This window comes from Melopsittacus undulatus, chromosome 1 (genome assembly GCF_012275295.1).
Source record: "Melopsittacus undulatus isolate bMelUnd1 chromosome 1, bMelUnd1.mat.Z, whole genome shotgun sequence".
Classification (NCBI taxonomy): domain Eukaryota; kingdom Metazoa; phylum Chordata; class Aves; order Psittaciformes; family Psittaculidae; genus Melopsittacus; species Melopsittacus undulatus.
This window is the reverse complement of record NC_047527.1, coordinates 12,207,156-12,226,827: the sequence shown is the minus strand read 5'-3', so window position 1 is coordinate 12,226,827 and position 19,672 is coordinate 12,207,156. Positions and strand designations below refer to the sequence as shown.

Here is a 19,672-nt window from a genome sequence, read left to right as displayed (position 1 = left end):
CTGTCATTAGCAAGGGGATGCTAAATGTTACTGGTGACTATGTCTCAATGTTCAGGAGTCAGCTTCAGAATAGGACTTACATTTGAATAAACTCTTGATCTTAATTTCTCTGGATAGCAGTCAAGCTGGGCATACTGATACCTGGCTGTCTCTACTCTCAGATGCCCTGTATTAATGCAAATCATCTTTCCCACTATATACAGCAACTCACTCAGCATTTAGCCTCCTAATCTCTTGGCAGACAAAACTCAAGTAATTTACTTCAGGGCAGAGATCATTGTTCAGGTGCCCATTAAAGTTAGCCACTGGTTGTGAAGGAGCCCCTTTGCAGGGAGGATCCATGGGGACAGTCTTAGCCAACCCTGTTTAGCTACATGTGGGTCTGTGAGTGTAGCATGGGGGTCATGTACAGCCAAGCCTCAAAATGCGTACACCAGATTGTGCTCTAAGATCCTCCTGGTAAGTCCTGTTGTCTTTCCAAGTAAATCAGGCCTGCAGAGTGTGAGGAGGCTCCTCATGGTGAAGCTCAGTTGTCCCCAGGAGCAGACTGAGGAGAAAATTAAGACATTTTCATGAGTGTTGAGTGGATAGTTTCAAAGCTGTTCAAAGTTTCAATGGTAAGGCTACGTGTGCAGGGAGTGATGCCTGTAAGACACAGGGCAATCAATGAGGGATACCGATTCCTGCTGACGTTTACGAAGCAGAGATGAGAATGTCACTAAACTAGTTCGTATAGTTGGGCAAGAAATTCTACTGATTCTTGACAGAATTAGTACTGAAGATGAATCTGGCTTTCAGTTCTGGACCTGAATATCTACCAGCTACCTGTGCAGTTGAAATTTGGATCCAAATTTAGCAAATGAACATTTTTACATGAAAGGCTGAACCAAAAGTTCAGATCAAGATGTTGTATGAGGTGATTTAGCACATCCTTCTCTTACAGGGAATGTTTTCTGCCTGTCTCCCATAAAGGCTGTAATTACTAGTCTGATGGATGTACTTCATTCCTATGCCCTTTAATGCAGAATCCCATCAGAGAAGATGGCTGTGTCATTAGCAGAGTTGTCTGGCATTAGTCTTGAAGCTGGGGCCTCAAAGCATTGTTATTACTGCAACTCTGCTGTGCAATTTGCTTGTCTAAAAATGAGTATTAGCACTTCTGAGACCAGACTTTGAAATAATCATCCATATTTTGCAAAGAAGACATACATTTACTGTGTAAATCAAACATGTATTGGGGCTCCCGGGTCTAGAAATTTCACCAGCAGTATTGATTTTGCTTCTGAATTTCTTTAGCAAAAGCAGAAGGTCCCGGGGTCTAACCACGTGGGATTGCATCACTTAGTGATGTGGGTTAGTATACTAGGTATATATCTATATTTCACATAAGGCAAATAAGGAAGGCACTCTCCTGGAGTCTGAAAAGTCAGTGGGACTAACATACCTTGTCAGGAGCTTTATAAACTGTGGTATGGCCAGAGCAGCTAATGAACAGGAAGAGACAAATACTTTCCACTGTTATGGCTGGTCATTCTGGGTATTTTTAAACCTCATTTAGTTTTATCCCTTCCAAACTACTAATCTCTTCACTTGTAACCCTGTGTCTGTAGGTAACTTCGGGAATATCACTGATGGGGTGTCAGCAGGAGCTGGAGGGAAAAAGAAGACACGTGATGGAGAAGCAGAAGAAAGCCTGCTACATGAAGGGGAGGATGAAATTTCTCATGACCTGGGAGTACCCCTGATATCAACCACACCCCCCGAGAAGCCACTGATCACAACTGGGAACAGGTAGGATCTGTGTTTCAAAACCTCATCATACAGGACTCTGGTTCCTATTTTATAATCCTGTGGGACTCATTAATGAACCCTGGCAGCACTAAGCAAGTTATGTGAAACAGAGTCTTTAAAATCCTTAATTACATCTTGCACAACAGTAAATTTTCTAAGCTCCAGTGAAGTGAATGAGCTCTGAGCCACTTTACACTCATCTTCAGATCTTGGCATCATAGGCTTTTGAACTGGCGTTTGTAAAAGGATTGTGTTTACCAGCTGTGCATTGGAAGGTTTTATGAAAGTACAACTCCTACAGTGCCATTCCTGGTTTAGAGTCCTATACTGTGATCACAAGTAACATCTACCCAGTGACCAGCTGTGCATTGAAAAGACTATAAGATTTTAAGCCTTGCTTCTTTTTCACAGAACCACAGACTGGCTTGGGTTGGAAGGGACCTTAAAGACCATCTAGGTCCAACTCCCCTGCTATAGGCAGAGACACCTTCCACTAGACCAGCTTCCTCAAAACCCCATCCAACCTGGCCTTGAACACTTCCAGGGATGTGGAATCATCTGGATTCCCTTGTTGCTTCCCAACATTAACAGTATTTCAGAGATTCTCTGCATGCCTTTTTTTGCGTGGCTTTTCTCCCATCCTGGAAAGTGCTGAAATTAGATCCACTGACTTTCAGGGATCCTACAGATAGTATAAGAGCTCTTCATATTTGTTCTTCCCCATATTTACTGGGAAGAACCATGGTTGGTTAGCACATGTGAACATGTCCTGTTGTGTCTTCAGTTTCTGTCCTGTGAAAGACCCCCAACAGTTTTACTTTCCTACGACTCCCTCTGAATTCTGCTCTCACCTTTATGATCTGCTTCGTGCTTTGTTCTCACAGGAACTACCAGTACCTGCCGTACAATGAGAGGAAGCCCTGTATCTGTGTCAAGAGCTACTGGGGCAACCAGACCTTTCGTCTATACTCTTCCAACACTCTCGAGAAGATGGCAGATCACTTGGTATGTGGCAGCCATCCTCCCAGGCTCAGTAGCGTATGGCAGTGGGAGGTCAGGTTCCCAAAACAGGCCTTCAGAATTTTCCCCAACTGCTCTCTTTGCTGTTCATTTTGTGAAAGAGTAACTGATACCAACCCATTCTCTTTTTCTTTCTTTTTTTCCCCCTCAAATTGCTTTGATCTGTTAGAGCAAGTTGAGTATTCCTGTCCACAATTTGTTAATTTCTTTTTAGCTGTAAGGCTGTTTTCTTTCCTCATAAACATTTTATTCTTTGCAAGAACAGTCAAACAATTAAAATATGAGATATAGAGTAAATCTGTCTCCTATGGTTCTTCCTTTGAGGTCTTCTTACCCAAATCACATGGTTTAACCTGCGTTTATGCTGGAGACTCTTTAAAGGACATTTTTTAGTTTCCTTAAATACACTGTTAGAGACAAAATGTCATATCATCTCATGGGCTGTCAATGTGATGCCTTAGTCATAGTGTTTTCCCATAATGAAGTTTCCTTCTACCTTTGTTTGATGACTATGAACAGTCTCAACAAAGTAGTAATCTCCTGGGTTTTCTTAAGTGACTTCTAGTGTTGAATATTTTAATTTGAGGCACTCAGATTAAGAGTCAAATACATCCTTGCTTTATCCTTATACACCTCATGAGCAATGATACTGAAGACATTCTTAGGCAAGGTTGTATCATGAGAAGGCTTGTAGGTCAACATTGCAAACCCAGGTAACTGAAAATTAAATATCTAAATATCTATATGGATAGATATGCTTGTCAGTGTACCTGAACACCCACAGATCATGACGGAAGCCCAGCCACTTGTTTTGGTTTGTAAAAACAGACTCAATTTCTCAATGATAACAGGAGGCATTGCAGCAGACCTTGTGTATGGATTCAAGAGCCTACTAAAGTTGAAGTTGACTCCAGCAGCTTGCCAAATTAAAGCAGCAGGGCTGTAGACAGGATCAAGAAGTACAGTTTTAACTCCTACGTAGTGCAGAATGTTTCCCACTGATGGGTCTTGGCCAAAGAATTGAGAAAACAAAGATGCTCCAAGCAGTGGTAGCTTGGGCTAGTAGCTGGAGAGACTGAGGAAACGTCAAACTAAATTATACTGCTGGAGTCTTCTCACTGTGCACTTCAAGCATAGTGATATGTCAAAGGTCTTGTTCTGTCAGGTTACAAAGTTACAGATGCATCCCTTATTCTTGCTAGTTATATAGTGAATAATGCTGTTATAACACTGGCAGAATGGTAAAGTGCCTTCCATTATATAACGGCTTTTTCATGTGTTTTTCTCAGGAAGAATCATTAGAGCAAGTGAAGGAGCTGATCAAGGTTTCAGAGATTGCATCTGAGGAGAAAATGAGGACAGCCCTAAACAATTTTGTCAGTCAAAGCAGGTAACTACATTTACTAAAGGCATACAGAAAATCAGCTTGTAATGTTTACTGTAAATCTGGAGCTAGACAAGGCAACTGATGATAACAAAGAAAGCTTCAGTAAACTTACTGAGACACGTATTTTATTTATTATGCTATAAAAGCGAAGGTCTTCCCAAAGTGTGGTTTCTATTTATACAGCTAAAATAATTTATTGCTATTTTCAGTATTCAGTATTGACAGTTGACTGCTGACAATCGCTGTCATATTATTTTGGCTTTCTGGATTCTAAGCATAGAATATATATGGGATAAGTAGAATTTAATAAAGTGTGTGATAGATACGCTGGACAAAGTTAAGATAAACCCAAAGGATTCCACATGCTGGTATAAATCACCCAGTGAGCTCTGTGTCAGATTTGATTTGGCTCAGGATAGATATAAATCCTAATTTCTAGATATTAACCCTGTTTCTGTGGAATGTGGTGCAGATTTTTTTTACTCTATTCTTTCAATTGTAGAGGTGCTCAATATTTATTTTGGAGAATATCTGCATCTGTGTCTTGTTGTTGAGGTACAGCAGCAGACAGAGAACATTTCATTCCCTTGTATTTTAATAGCTCACATTAACAAAGTAGCACATGTAAGGCTCTGTTATTCTTGTGTATTAGGGCCTTCATTACCATTGCTGAAAAGAGGCGAAAAGGGTTGAACTACACTTCTTTGGACAAAAAGAGACTCATGCTGTTCAAGAAAGAGCTGGTATGTGTATTTTTCATTGATACTATGATGTTAACAACACTGGTTGTATACATTTTAATTTCTATTTGATTTCACCATGCTGGAATGCTTTGTGTTTTATATAAATATAAATATTTAAATATTCAAGAGCATTTTGTTTATTAACAAACCCTACTGTGCTTAATAAAGAATTGTAAAATACCACAAAATAATTCAGAACCTGATGCTTGAAAATACAAATAAGCCATTATAATAATGAGCTGATTTTTCTTTTCCATGCATCTTATAAGCGGATGATGCTGAGTTCAGTGGAAAACCACCAAGTTAACACTGCTGTTAGGCATTTAATTACTGCAATGTGCTGAATTTGACGACTAGTAATGTCTGGCATTTGGGCCTAATCACTTCCAACACACACCCAGTGAGAAGAAACCAAACTGGGTGGAGATTGTCCGAATGTTTATTAGCTTTATTTACTGTTTGTAGCACTGCATTTGTCTGTGAGTTCTTCCAGGACCAAGACCTGATAATTCTAGGTGGTGATCACATGTCTCTTGGAACTTCCATACATGCAGTACACATACAGAGAGAAAATGGGGGACATTTCATATTTTATGTTATTCAGCTCCAAAGAGTTGATCGCTTTCTGTTGTGATAAAGAAGGTAGTTGTTACCTTGAACCAACTGTCTCTATCTTCTCTTTTAAACTGGAATCAAAGACTCTTCTCTCCTTCCGTGTCCAGTTCAAACTACTCCATAATGCATAAATAAAACACATAGTATCTTTCCTGACTGCAGGAAGCAATGTCCAGTGAGGCCAAGGGAATTGTTCAGCAGCAGAAAAAGAAGATGCCACTGGATGAAATGATGCGTCAGACTCAGAGCTTCATAGATAAAATTCGATTCTTGGCTGATGAGGTAATCCACACAGGAATTTTAATTTAAATAAGTTCATCCCATATGTATACTGGTGTTTTGGGCACAGCCAACTTTCTGACCTGAATTCCTGTCTCCATTTGTGTGGAAGTAGTGATTTGGGCTGGTATGAGATATGGGGTCTCTGTATTATTCTTCATTGTGTGGACACAGCTTAGACACGCTATTAAGCCTGAGAACAGAAATATTTGGTCAGGCAAAATCCAGCCAGTGCAGTGCTGTCCCTTTGAGAGCTGTCTATGCTAGCAAACTAAACAGGGCCATGGCTATTCCCTGGGTCAGAGAGCAAGTGGCACAGCCTGGCATGGTTTGCAGCCTATGCCCAGATTCTCTTCCTTCCCAAAAGAGAGTGACCTGGCTCAGCATGTCTCCTGGGAGCAGCCCCTGAGCTGGTCTTTACTGCCCAGGCTTTGCTTGAGGAAATGTTATTCGGGACAGGACAAGGTGATGCCATGGAGCATCCTCACAAGCAGAAGAGGTGATTGTATGCCAGTGCTGATGTCTGCTCCTGCTCCTTTTTGGTTTGCTGGTAGAGATGAAGTTGATGGTATTTCCATGGTAGGTACTTTTAGTTTATGCAGTCCATGGGTAAGTTATTTCCTGAGATTGTAACAAGGTTTTTAGTTTTAGTTTCTCCTGAAATGATTTATGGAGCAGGTGCTCCTTAATCACTATAAAGCACATTACCTTCAGCTGTGCTTAGGAGTAGAGGTTAGGGCTACAGAGCCTGCAGTGACAGCCTCTTTTAGTCTGGATGCACATCTGCCAATCCCCAGGAGCCATGAAGGAATCAGCTCTTGGTAGAGTGTTTTAACAAAAACAATGGTTTGACTTATAGAAAGAATTCAGTTTAAGTTCAATATTCCTCATCATCTAACAGCCACAGAATACGGTGCCTGATGTGTTCATCTGGATGCTCAGCAACCACAAGAGAGTTGCATATGCAAGAGTCCCAGCAAAAACCATACTCTATTCCCCAGCGAAAGAGCAGAAAGGCAAGGATTGTGGGAAGATTAAAACCCATTTCCTGAAAGTAAGTCTGGGGTGCTCTGCAAACACAGGTAATGACAGGGGACATTTGGTATTCAGACTTCTTCTAGGGATTGTATTTTACAGGATCATCTTTATAATGTACTAAAAATGTATACATGTTTATATCTGCCATCTATTGTTGTTTGCTTCTTACACTTATGCTTGTCCTTCTTTAAGCACTGTATCACTGCTAGGCTTTTGGTTTATGAGTAATTAATTCTCTCAGTACTTGTTATGGCAGGAATATAGCATTATTTATCTATAGCTGTACACATAAACAGATAGAAGAGGCACAGCCTCTTTATTGGAAAAGATGCCAGAATGCAGCACAATGGGAGGAGACTGGTAGGAGATCAGCACACAGCAACTCAGGTAGTAAGGAAGCCTAGATATTCAGAATCAAACAAGCAATTATTTATGCTTGATATTCAGAATGTGCCTAGGTTTGTGCAATATATGTCCAAAATATTGTTAAGGTTTTATTCATCTTGAAAGAAAGTCTTAGTGGATGTACTCCTATGAAGGGAGTGTGACCAGGAGTACCTGGCAGAGGAGTATTATGCAATGTAATTGTTACTATCACCATCAGGAAAAACCCAAACACACAAGACAGCAGTAACTTCATATAATGAGTTTTCAGTGCTTTTTTCACCTGAAGCTGCTGGGAGCACTCCCGTAAGGCACAACTAAAGAGCAGCTAGAAATACGTAAGCTCCTGATAGGTGCCATAGGTACTTGGTAAGCACAGTCCTATTTGCCTGCATGAACAAAAAATGCCACAATTAACTCTCCAGTCCCTTCAATGTCAAGAATTACCTTAGAAACAGATAACACTAAACACTGAGCTTAGCAGAGCTAAATGAAGTGGAATGGGAAAGGAAGGAGTAGCAATATTGTTTGTCAAGATTAATACTGGAATGTTTTCTGGCCTGTCCAATAGAGTAATATTTTTAGTAAAACATGGGACTAACCATTGGAGACAGCAGAACTGCATAAAATGGAAGCTAGGCTGATGTCTGGGAAAAATGGAGTATCAGCTGGCACTGACATGCTTGCAGCTCTTAGGCAGCCTGCACAAACCTCTGCATACTAGGCAGTATGCCATTTACATAGGCTTTCAACAGAGCATTTCTTCCCTAAGAAGCACAGAAGTTCCTTGTGCTAAATGAGTCTTATGGCCACTCACTAGGGAGAAATGCCATTTATCAGTGTATCAGTTAAGGGAATTCTCCTTTATTTTACTCTGGGTTGGTAGGATTCAGCATCCAGACATCTCTCTCTTGTGAATTTGTTGGTGATGGGTGGATTTCTTTCTTCAGTTACCAGGCAAGCGCCCACTGGGCTGGACTGTGCAGGCAAAGGTGGACATCTACCTATGGCTTGGACCTGCCAGCTATGCCCAGAGTGTCATGGAGAATTTGCCTGTAGGATATGAGACTGAATTACCATCGAACACCAATGCAGGGCACAGTGCGATGTCCTCACCTGCCTGCCTGCTGTATAAAAGTAAGGCTCTGTTTTTTTTCCATGTTGGCAATTAAAAGACATGGCCCCTAATGCTCTAATTCAGAGGGCAGCTATGTCTCTATTTTAAGGTAACTGTTCTAAAATTATCATGGTTTAGTATCTTTTCATTAGAAAAGGCTGGGGTTTTTTTGCCAGCTTATCAGTCCTGATACTTTATGGATGTCTGGGAAAGAAAGGATCTGTCCACGTACAGTTTCTGTTCTCCATCCCATTTGTCTGTCTCCTTGTAATGAGGAAACATCCTTCACTTTTTCTGAAGCTACCGTGTTGAATGCCTAGTATATAAACCAGTGACAGGGGATTAAAACTGAGAGTTAATAACCTTGCAGTTACATTGGACATTGATTTTAAGTTAACACAGAAGTCTTACACAACTTCTGAGTGTCCCAGCTATCTCTTCAGAGGGACCGGTAACAAGATCTGCTGTTGTCAGCAGGTTGGACTGCAGGTTGGACTGCAGGTGATGAATCTTCCCTTCCTACCTATGTGCTGCATCAGTTCCATGAAGCTGACATTATTGTTTTCTTTGCAACACAGCCCTGCACCTCTTCCAGCTGAGAGCCCACATGTACCAGGCAAGGGGGCTCATTGCAGCTGACAGCACTGGGCTTTCCGATCCTTTTGCAAAAGTTACTTTCACATCACACTGCCAGACCACAAAGGTAAGTTCCAAAGTCCCTTTCAGTAAATGAAAACATGTCTTTTTCCAATAAAGCCATGAAAAGGAAGTCTTCATTTTGCAAGGAGGCACCCAGCAGCAGAAGTTAGCTGCCTGCTGTTTAAGGGCAACTGCTGAGGGCTGACTACAAGCTAAAGTGTAGGTGTAACCAGCTACTCTGACATGAGGTTCAATAGCGCTAGTCTACTTCAGCTCAGATTCTCTGAGGCTACTGGGACATTGAAGCAAGTGAATTACCTTTCTCTACATCTTTTTCTATATGTTTGAAGTTTGTGCTGTTGTCATTGCATGGTATGAGGATGAACCCTTATGGTTTTCTTTTCCCATAATCTATGTGTGCAGTGATTGAGTAAAGAATGAAGACCTTTATAAGGCTTCTGTAGCCATGTGAGCTTCTGTGATGGAATTTGGCAAAGCACATTGATGGCTTTAGAGTGGCAAAGTTGAAATGAGCTGAAACCGAAGAGATGTCAGACTTTCTGGACCACTTAAATGCTGCAAAAATGTAGCCACAGGAAGTGGTCTCACATCTCCCTCAGACATCTCCAGGGGCAAATGGGTAAAGTAGAATTTGGCTCAGGAAATAGTTGGATTTTATAGGTACAGGGGTGTTAAGTTTATTCACTGCCTGAATAAAATATTGCAGCCAATAACTTTAATGTTTTTAGAAGACTGTCAGGCAAGTGCCAATAAACTGTAGTCAGGAGCCTTATTTCCATTTGAAAGAACGATAGCAGATTATGAGTCATTTTGCAGTTGTCATATTTTTCCTCTTTAAATGTTATCTTTGTTAAATAAATTTCCTGCCAAGACAGTTAAAACATTGTCTACAATGAAATGCCACAAGCATCCACATCAGCCAAATTACAGCAAATTAAAATCTATTGATTTATTAGAAGTGGTTCATTAATTATCATTTTTTTTCATAGTGTTATGTGTCATTACACTGAAGAAAAACCAAGTTTGAATAAACAGACCCTGGACAAATGAAAATTGGACTCGGTTTAGGACAAGGGCTTTATTTTAATAGTGTTGGACATATGCCTGCTCTCCTAAACCAACAGATTTCCTCTAAATTTCATACTGAGCTTTGTCTATACAGTCTAGTAATCATGGATTGATACGCTTGTGAGGGGTGTGTGAGGCAAACAGGGAAGTGGAGAAAATGGGGATACCACCCTGAGGGTGAAAGAATCCTATTCTTCTGGCTGGGAATAGCTGCTGGAAAACGTGGTGTCTCAGGCAAGGAATTGTTCAGGCTGTGGGAAAGGACGTCAGCAGCAGATCAGCACACCCTGCTGAAGGACTCCTAACCAACCAGTTCATAGCTCATTGACCATTTCCTCTCTTTCATTAGATCATTTCTCAGACCTTATCCCCTACCTGGAACCAGATGCTGCTCTTCAATAGCATTGTGCTTCATGGCAACAGAGAGGAGATTGCTCAGTTCCCACCAGAGATTGTCATCGAGCTGTATGACGATGATGCTGTGGTAAACTCAAAATCCTTCTTAGTAAAAACATAGGCTTTTACATCATTGCCAGTGTGAAAGCAAAGTTGTGCTACTGAATAGGCATTAAGTGGATGATCTTGCTGAACTGAGCTCAGTATTACAGTGGTTTGCAGTTTACTATCTGAAAACAGCCCTGATGCCTTGAAAAGCTATGGCCATTTTTTTCCCAAGTGAATCTTGCTCCCACAGACAGGCTTAGGGAAATCAGAACCACCTTGTCCCCACCTCCCTGGTACACAATTGCAAATATTTTATCTAAGTCTGAAAAGACACAGATTTATCTCTGACCATACAAACTGTCACCGTCTCACTGACTGAATATTGAGGTCCGAAACTTTAGATGCTCTGAAGAGGTAATAAACACACAGTGTTTCCGTTTTCATAGTTGCCTAGAATCCCACCTTGATCTTTCTTTCAGGAGAAGTTTTCTTTCACAAATACTAAACTTTGCATCATCTTGGTTCCTGTGATAGCTGTGAAATTCAAACTAATTTGATGCCTGTATTCTCCTTCATTTAGGGTAAGCCAGAATATATAGGTTCTACAGTGGCTGTCCCTGTGGTGAGACTTGCTGATCAGAAGTATGAACCACCTAAACTTTCTTACCACCCAGTGTACTGTGGGAATCTTTCCGGAGGAGATCTTCTTGCTACATTTGAGCTTCTGGAGGTAAACCAGACTTTCTTGACCATCACACTTTTACACCTGGCCTCAAAAAAGCAGCCCATCAAAGTCCATCACCCTGTTGAATTAATAGGGATTGCAGCTGGATCAGAATCATTCTGCTCTTGCACCTCATAGTCCCCATACAACCTCTGTCACTCCCTCCACTCTGCCAGTGGTTACTGCCCATGCATGCACCACCACCAGCCTCTTAGATGCTTTGAGCCTCATTTGCCCATCACTTGCCAGTAAATTGGACTCTGGCCGGAGGAACAACTGACAATCCCACCACCTCTCCAATGACCTGTTCTTTGGAGTAACACATGGCCCTGACTTTAGCAACCTCAAAACTCTCAGTACTCCTTTTACTCTTAGGAAAAGGAAGTGGGAAATAATAAGAATTGGATCAGGGAGACTGAGTTTTCAGATAACGTTTTCAGTTTAGAGTGGGGTGTATCATGCCTGGGATTTCAGGGAATTTCAGTGGAATTTGCAGAGCCACCAGTTAGAGGACACGTCTCCCTGATGAAAACCTAGAGCAGTTTATTCTGAAATCTGAAATGGGAAAAATGTGGAACTTGGGGACATTTTTTACAGATATTCCCAAGATAAAACAGGCTTTTAAGCGTGATGGACTAATTATGTTCTTTTCTGAAACTTGAAATGTCCTACCATGTGGAACATTTCCTCATTATGATGTGTACACAGGGGATAGAGTCTAGTACCTTACCGTAATTTTCCGTCTTTTTAAATTGAAATCCACTCTTTGGTGAACAAAGAGAGCATTGTATTTTGTTTTGCCATTTTTTGGGACAAGGAAGGCAGCACTGCTTCTGGGATATATGCAAATATACCCAAGACTTCTCTATAGAGTTGACAAGAAAGTGTGTGGTTTAGACAGTCATGAAACAGGTTAGTTTTACCTTACTGATGATGTGTTGTTGCAACAGTAATCCTGCCCATGCACAGGAAGCCGCAGACCCAACCCTGCATTGCAGGCGGTTCAGGGCATCAGTCACTCCATATTGACCCAGGAGATGACAGTCTCGTTTGGAAACATCCTGAATGACCAAGCAGCCTTTTTTCCAACTGGATTTGCCTATCCCACATTGCCCTTTTAGTCCTCATTGTGCTTGTAGTAAGCATGGGTAAAGCCCTTCCCAAATCTTCGTTAGCGAAGCCAAGCCATCAAAACTGTCTGTTCACCAGCCTTTTAAAACTAGAATCAGATCTGGAATTTTCCTGTGTGAAAGTCCTCTAAGCAGCTCTGCTCAGGATTTTTGTTAAACAGAATTACCAAGCTTTTCATTTTTAGTAAGTGGAATTACCATGCTTCAGTACATGCATGTCTTTAGGGCAGACTATGTCCTGTCAGGGCAAAGGAGCCTTCCTGCCACTTTAGCATCACAGCAGGACAGATAGCAATGCAGGTCACACTTCTCTCATGGCACAACCTGTGTCCTTTGCAATGTATCTTGTAAACTGATTGTTCTATGCGCTATTCACAGATACTTCTGATACTGTTTTGTTCTTCAAAAGTTAAAAACAGCCTAAGTTTAAGACTGTTTTTCAGATTCCTATGTCAGATCCAGACAAACTTCCCCCCCTGGATCCACCAGATGCTGGTCAGTTTTACCCAGTCCCCGCTAACATCAGACCTGTTTTAAGCAAGTATAGAGTGGAGGTAAGTTACTTAGAGTATTTCCATCTCCAAATCTCAGGTTTGATTTATTATCTTATCAAACTGTAACAAGGGATGATGATTTAAAAACCCCAGTCTATAAGAATCACGTAAAAATAGCATCAGGATCCCAAAATAAATGTGGTAAGCTCAGATCAAATTGATTCTCCAAGGCTGGGCATGCAAGGCAGTGCTTCCACCTGAGGCTAGAAAGGGGACATGACAAGTCCTGACCTGCTGGGAAGGGATTGCTCCTGTGGCAGAGTGTAGCTGATGGACCTGTGCCTTGTGCAGCACAGGGAAGTGTCTGCAGGAGATGGAGAGCTTCCCCTTGCACCTCAGCAGAAGTGAAGTTCAGCATCAACCACCTCCCAGGCTTTTTCTCAGTCCCAAACTTCAGTCAAGCCATGTTTCCTGCCTGCATACAAGTGCTTGCACCTTCTCTGCCCTCCTTTCTTATACTGTTTGGGTCCAAAGTCCCCTTATGCCCTTATGTTGGAAAGCAGGGAAATGTGGTAGCTTTTCATGTCAGTGTAATGCCTGGATGCTCCCCAGCCTCATCACTCACTGTTACTCATCACGCAGCTTTCACACTACCTGCTTATTTGCCCCTTTTCCTATCAGACCCTTCCCCAGAAGTTCCAGCTTTGCCACCAACAATCAAGCAACTGAACTGAAGAGGAGAGAACAGTTATTAGCTTTGCTATATAATTTAGTTAAGCTACTGTTTTCTGTACATAGGAAAGAGTTTTTGTAAGAAGTATTTGCCTTTTACACCTGACACTGTGAAGTAAATAAGCCTGTGAAATACTCTGCTGATGCTAAAGGACAACTTAAATCCTTAAGCTTAGGTGTTTCTCTGAGTATTGTGCCTTCTTGCTGCCCTTGCAGCATGATTGCTTTGTGCTGCTCATGCATTTTCTGTTTTACACTGCTGTGACATTCATTCCAACTAGAACTGAAGAACCCAGCTTATAGGCATCCTCACTGCAGGCTTCTTGTCTGGAGAGCTGATTAGAGCAGATACCTTCCCAAAGTGTGTCAGATCTTAAATGAATTGTATCTCTGTCTCCTTTGGTTCTGGAGGGAGACCAGGACAGCTCCACTCCTCAATCTGATACCTCAGGCAACTTAAAATCAGGGAAAATGCATCCCAGTCCAGGGAGTTTAATTATTATGAGAACAGGTTTATAGTTGAAATGCATATGTATGTAGGGAAATATGAACTGTGGAGGGTATCCAACAAGGAAATAACACAGAATGCATATAACACAACTGTTCTTTTAAAGTGTTATAAACTATATCTCACACTGGTGGAAAAGGCCATGGAGCCATTGTAACTATAAAAGTGTGCCCCAATTTTAATCAAGAACCTCTGGCAACAGAGCAGAATCACACTGATCCTCATTCCCCTCTAGTGCCCCTTGCCATTCCCCGACTCACACAAATGCTCAGTCCTGACCAGCGTTCAAGCTGTCGATGGAGCTCCCCAAGCTCCTTTTTGGTCCCAGTCTTCGTTTCAGGTTCATAAATCTCACAGCTTCCCTCATCAGCTGTAAGTAACCATCTCTTGGTGCCCCAACCTTCTCCTTCAGGGCCTCCCAGTGCATGCCCTATAAAGCCCCATTTTTCCTGCAGATCCCTATTTTACACACTCAGTCTCCTTTTTGTCCTTCAGACCAGGAGCATGGTCCTTTAAAGGAAAGCTGCTTGGAGACCTCCCACCATCCATTGCAGACCTGAGTGCTAACTCAGCTGGACAACTTCTGTTAATCACCTCTGCTCCTATGGGATTTGTTTGCTCTTTCAACAGCTCTGACACTTAGAACAAACTGAGCCCCTGCTGTTCAGATGAACAGTCTATTTGCCCTGCTGAAAAGACACCTTTTGCAAATGTGATTGTTATGGCTTGCTGTTGGCAATAACTCCTTGATAACAGTTAAATGTTATTATATGTTTTAACTTCCACCATTAATCCTGATGGTTATTGGACATCAGATTCAAGTTGTTTGCTTTTTCCTGGCAGTCCTGCATTCCCAAATGGACATGAGGTGATAGGATCCCAGCAGTGGCTTCTCCTAGACTAAGGGGCCCCTGCAGACTACTGATGTTTCTCTTTGCAGGTCCTGTTCTGGGGTGTTCGTGAGCTGAAGAAAGTCCAGCTCCTGTCTGTAGATCGCCCCCAGGTCCTCATTGAGTGTGCAGGAAAAGGAGTGAAATCCTCTGTCATCCAGAGCTACAAGAAAAATCCCAATTTCAGTGGCCTTGCAGACTGGTTTGAAGTGGTGCGTACAACACGCTGCTCCTTGCCTGCCCATTCTCTGGTTAGGCAAGGTGTTAATTACTAATTTCCTTCCTTTCTTGACAAATACTTTCCTCTGTGTCTTGATTAAACACGAGGGGACATCACTTCTTATGCGAAAGCTACTGATTTGAAGATGCTTTAAAAGACTTCTGCTACAAGCACATGATAAAAGAAGATGATGTTCCTCATGTTGTGTCCCAAGTAGGCAAGGCAATGTGTTGCCATCAGATTTATACTGATAGGTTGGAACTTGTTGGCAGATAACAGGCCTATTTTTAATACTTTTTCCTCCTCCTTTTCCATTTCAATGGGTAGTGCTCAGTTTTCTCTATTTTCTTTCAATTCTCTCAGTTTTCATTCGTGTGTTACTGGGCTATTAAGGGGATTGATCATTTCTGGCTCATGAGCTCTGGACCTTTTCATATTGCTGTTACAGTCTGGAAATCTGTCAGCTGAGTTATAAGAGTTGGTACTTTCAGTGGACAAAGATCAGCATCAGAAAAAAGTGATCTGTTCAATTTGGCCTAGTTGCTAGAATCAAAAGGGAAGAAGTTTATTTATAATACAAAAGTAGATCAAACCACTAACCTGGATACCGAAGTATGGTTGCTGCAGTATTTTTAGCTTCCATTGTACAACACATGTCCAAAGAGCTGTTTTGCCTTTTGTAATTAATCCCAACCACCCAGTGTCCACACCTCATGGCTAGCCAACTGAGGCAGATAGGGTTAACAGCCTCCAAGAAAGCAGCAGTGGCATTAAGACTCACAATTTCCTACACACTGTTCATTCCTTCTGAACATTCCTGATTATCCCAGTTTATTCTAACAAGAGATGTTTGTATATGATATTGTGGGTCTCAGTAGCATGATCTGTACAGTCCATTCTGTATTCCTAAGGACAAGGCTTTCTCCAGACTTTAAGAAAACTGTGGACAGAACTGTATTGCCTATGTTGTATGTATTTTGCATTTTGAGTGTGTCAACAGATGAGAAGTAGAAGGGGGGGAAGAGTAAAGCTTCATTGTGGTGCATAACAAATATTCTATACATATTCTATATTTACAATTCTCATGCTGCTATCTGTCCTTCTCCTCTAGGAGCTGCCTGAAAATGAACTCTTGCATCCACCACTAAGCATCTGCGTGGTTGACTGGAGAGCATTTGGGAGAAGTACTCTTGTTGGGACACATACCATCAATTGCCTTAAGCAATTCCTATATAAAACCCAGCTGAGTCCTCAAACCACACCAAACAGACTACACATTGTAGAAATTGACAAAGGTAAATGTCCAATCCTGACCCCAAATAAAAAGACAAAGGACCTACTGGGAGGCTTAATACTAGGCACGTATGTAGAAGATATGCTTAATTATGTAGGGTCAAACTCTTAACTTGTGTAGGATCATTTGGTGATCACCAAATGTGACAATAACATCTCTGGCAAAATCTTACCTAACTTACAAAGTTTCTGTTTCAGCTTCACCTGAGACATCCCAGGCTGCTGAATTATCCCAAGAGGAACCATTTTTAGCTGATCACACCTATGCCGAGGTGGAGCAGGGTCAATGTACAGTGCTAGAGCCAGACCCATATCTTGCAAAGGTTCCTGCCACTGACCCAGGGCGCTCTGCCTCTGAACCAGGGAAAGAGAGGAAACAGAAGGTGGGTGTATCTGAAGCTGCCAGATGACTCTTTGTTGCAGTCTTACAGACTTCAGCCCTTCCTTTTAAAATATTAATCTCTTATTTTACCCAGGATTAGAGATTCTGGGTGCTGATGCTAACTGCTACTCTATCTTGCTGGTCCTTGAGAGAATTAGTTAGCAATGCAGTTTGACCCCACATAATTTCTTTATTTCTATTGTTAGATACTTCCTTTTATTCCTTTTGTGCTAGATTGTCATCTTATAGGCAAGTACTACTAGAGTAGTAGGATTTTTTGACTTTTCCTGGCCCTGAATGATCTACTTAACTGTGGAAGTCTCACTGTGAATGACTGTTTCTCTGTCCATGGCATTTAGGAAGGGATGAAAGCTCCCTTGTGTTAGATGCTGTACAAAAGTGGAGCAGAAACTCTGTTTCCAAAAGATATTATTGTCAAAGTATAAAACTGGTGTCAGTCTGTGGGTAGAAGATAAGAAAGTACAGGAAAACAAAGCAGTTCTGGTCAGCATGGTGTTTGCAAAACAGCATGTGCTCTAGACTGCACATCATGTTTTGTTCAGATGCGCACTCTCCTCCTCTGTAGTTTCACTGATCCCACTCTTTTATTTGCAACAATAAAAGAAGAGGCTACAGGACTGAGTTGTGTTTCAGAAGCTGTTCTGTAGCTACATAAAGCATACCTCTTTAAACTTTGATGTTTCAGTGGTCAGATGTTCCCTACATTCTTCATCATTAGGTTGTCAAAGAAACTGCAGGGCTGTCTTGATCCCTAGATGTACACACCAGACTGGAGATTTCATTTGGTACAGAGCAATTTTAATGTACAACAGCAAACTATAGTAAGAAAAGAGTCCACAAGTGAACCTGTAATTCAACCATCTGTGCTATATTAATTTTCATTTCCACTTACCTAGGCATCATTCCCAATCATCCGCCTGTGCTCTGACCTCCCCAGCCCAACTGACAACTCCCTGCAAGGGCATAGGATAAAACACTCTTTAACAAGGGCCAATCTTTAGACAAGAGTGAAGTTAGTAAGATTTGCTACATGATGATCTTCAGAATCAGATTTTAGCTTTTTATAAGAAAAGAACAGCTAAACTGCACAACTTTGGGAGCTTTGTTCTTCCAAATGGCAATAAAGTAATACTGGGAGTTCTTAAAATACTTGCAGACTTAAGTGGGAGAAATCAATTTGTATCTGTATGTTCATATCCCTCAAAACATCATTACCTATTTCTCTGTGTAGATTTGCCTATTTTAGTGGTTCATCCTGTAGCAGTATCTTAAATGTTTAAAGCTGTGGCATCATCTAGTAGGTAATGCAGAGATGATAGCTTTTATAATATGATGATCATCTAACTGAAGATGTCCCTCCTCATTGCAGGGGGGTTGGACTGGATGACCTTCGAAGGTCCTTTCCAATCCAAACTATTCTATGATTCTAAGTTTCGATGATGAGCTGTCTAGCAATAAAAGGCAGAGACGTATAATTCATAATGGATATTATTTAGCTCTTGGAGGTTGAAATTTTCTTCATATACATCCATTCATGCTTGATGTCATGATTCAGGTGATTAGTTTTGATCAGTTCTAAAGTTCAATGGTGTTTTCCCCGTGCTTTGATAGGATATGAGAAAATCCATCCGACGGTCAACAAAGAGGAGAAGAAGAACAATTGCAGATGAATCAGCTGAAAATGTTATTGACTGGTGGTCAAAATACTATGCTTCTGTGCTCAAAATGCAAAAGGTAAGTCACCCAGAATGGCCAAAACTCTCATAGGTGAACAGTGTCATAAAAGTAGATTTACTGCTGAATTATTCCTTTTTGGCGTTACATGCATAATGAGGAGTTTGTTCATCATCTTTTTCTTTTGAAAGGCTAAAGGGATATTTTCCAATGAGGGAAAACCTGAAGAGAGTAAGTAAACTATTTGCATTTTTTTCTGTTATTTTGTAATACAAATACTTTGCTTCTCTACTATTTTACTGTCAGCACTCAATGTCTGGTTACAGAGTACTACCGGGTACTAGGTTCTTTCCTCCACAGCTCATCAGAATTATAGCATCTTCCCATGGCAGAGCTGACTGCACTTCTCCAATGACTGAGGTGATTTCTGTTTTAAAGGAGGAAGCAAGGAAGGAGTGATACAGGTCACCATCACTAGTAGTGATCCACCGAGCTTATCACAAAGATGGTTAGCCACAAAGAGGATAACATGCCACCTCTCTGCCTGGGAGGAGAGGTGGGAAAAGGGAAGACTTATGCTTGGCAGTAATAAAATGAATAGAGAAGGAGTGAGGGGGACTCTTTAAAATGTATTTTGCATCCTTATCTGAAGCACTTCATGTGCTTTGCTCACTGAAACCTACATGATGTCATGAAATCTTTGCAGATAATCAAACTTCTGACCACATTGCATTGATCATAGAAGAGGAGCCAGACAAAAAGAAGAAGGAAAAGACACTGAAAAGGAAACAGAAAGAAATTCCAAAGTTAGCAACACTGCAGGTAAGGGAGAAGGCTGAGAAGTAAGACTGTTATTAGTGTCTTCCCAAAGCTTGGCATCAGCAGCTGAATTTAGCAAACCCTCTTTACATTTATTTCAGAGACTTTAAAATGAATAAAAGCCACAAAATGACAGTGATAAAGCACTTCAGCTCATGGGGCCCAGAGGAAACCAAGGTCTCATACAGCAAATGTGGCCAGCTTGGCCTCAGACCTTCAATTTACCAGTACAGGCATAC

General features: G+C 41.3%; 1 protein-coding gene across 1 annotated transcript in view; it reads left to right on the top strand.

Moving 5' to 3' along the window:
* FER1L6 (fer-1 like family member 6) overlaps positions 1-19,672 on the top strand; it is a 55,147-nt gene that overhangs the window by 18,131 nt on the left and 17,344 nt on the right. The window contains exons 13-29 of the mRNA XM_034069902.1: positions 1,611-1,791; positions 2,676-2,796; positions 4,101-4,201; positions 4,851-4,941; positions 5,719-5,838; positions 6,737-6,889; positions 8,208-8,394; positions 8,953-9,077; positions 10,452-10,586; positions 11,127-11,276; positions 12,844-12,954; positions 15,075-15,236; positions 16,356-16,539; positions 16,736-16,920; positions 18,552-18,674; positions 18,806-18,845; positions 19,321-19,436. Of these exons, the coding sequence (XP_033925793.1) occupies positions 1,611-1,791; positions 2,676-2,796; positions 4,101-4,201; positions 4,851-4,941; positions 5,719-5,838; positions 6,737-6,889; positions 8,208-8,394; positions 8,953-9,077; positions 10,452-10,586; positions 11,127-11,276; positions 12,844-12,954; positions 15,075-15,236; positions 16,356-16,539; positions 16,736-16,920; positions 18,552-18,674; positions 18,806-18,845; positions 19,321-19,436 (2,285 nt within the window). The remainder of the gene's footprint in view (positions 1-1,610; positions 1,792-2,675; positions 2,797-4,100; positions 4,202-4,850; positions 4,942-5,718; positions 5,839-6,736; positions 6,890-8,207; positions 8,395-8,952; positions 9,078-10,451; positions 10,587-11,126; positions 11,277-12,843; positions 12,955-15,074; positions 15,237-16,355; positions 16,540-16,735; positions 16,921-18,551; positions 18,675-18,805; positions 18,846-19,320; positions 19,437-19,672) is intronic.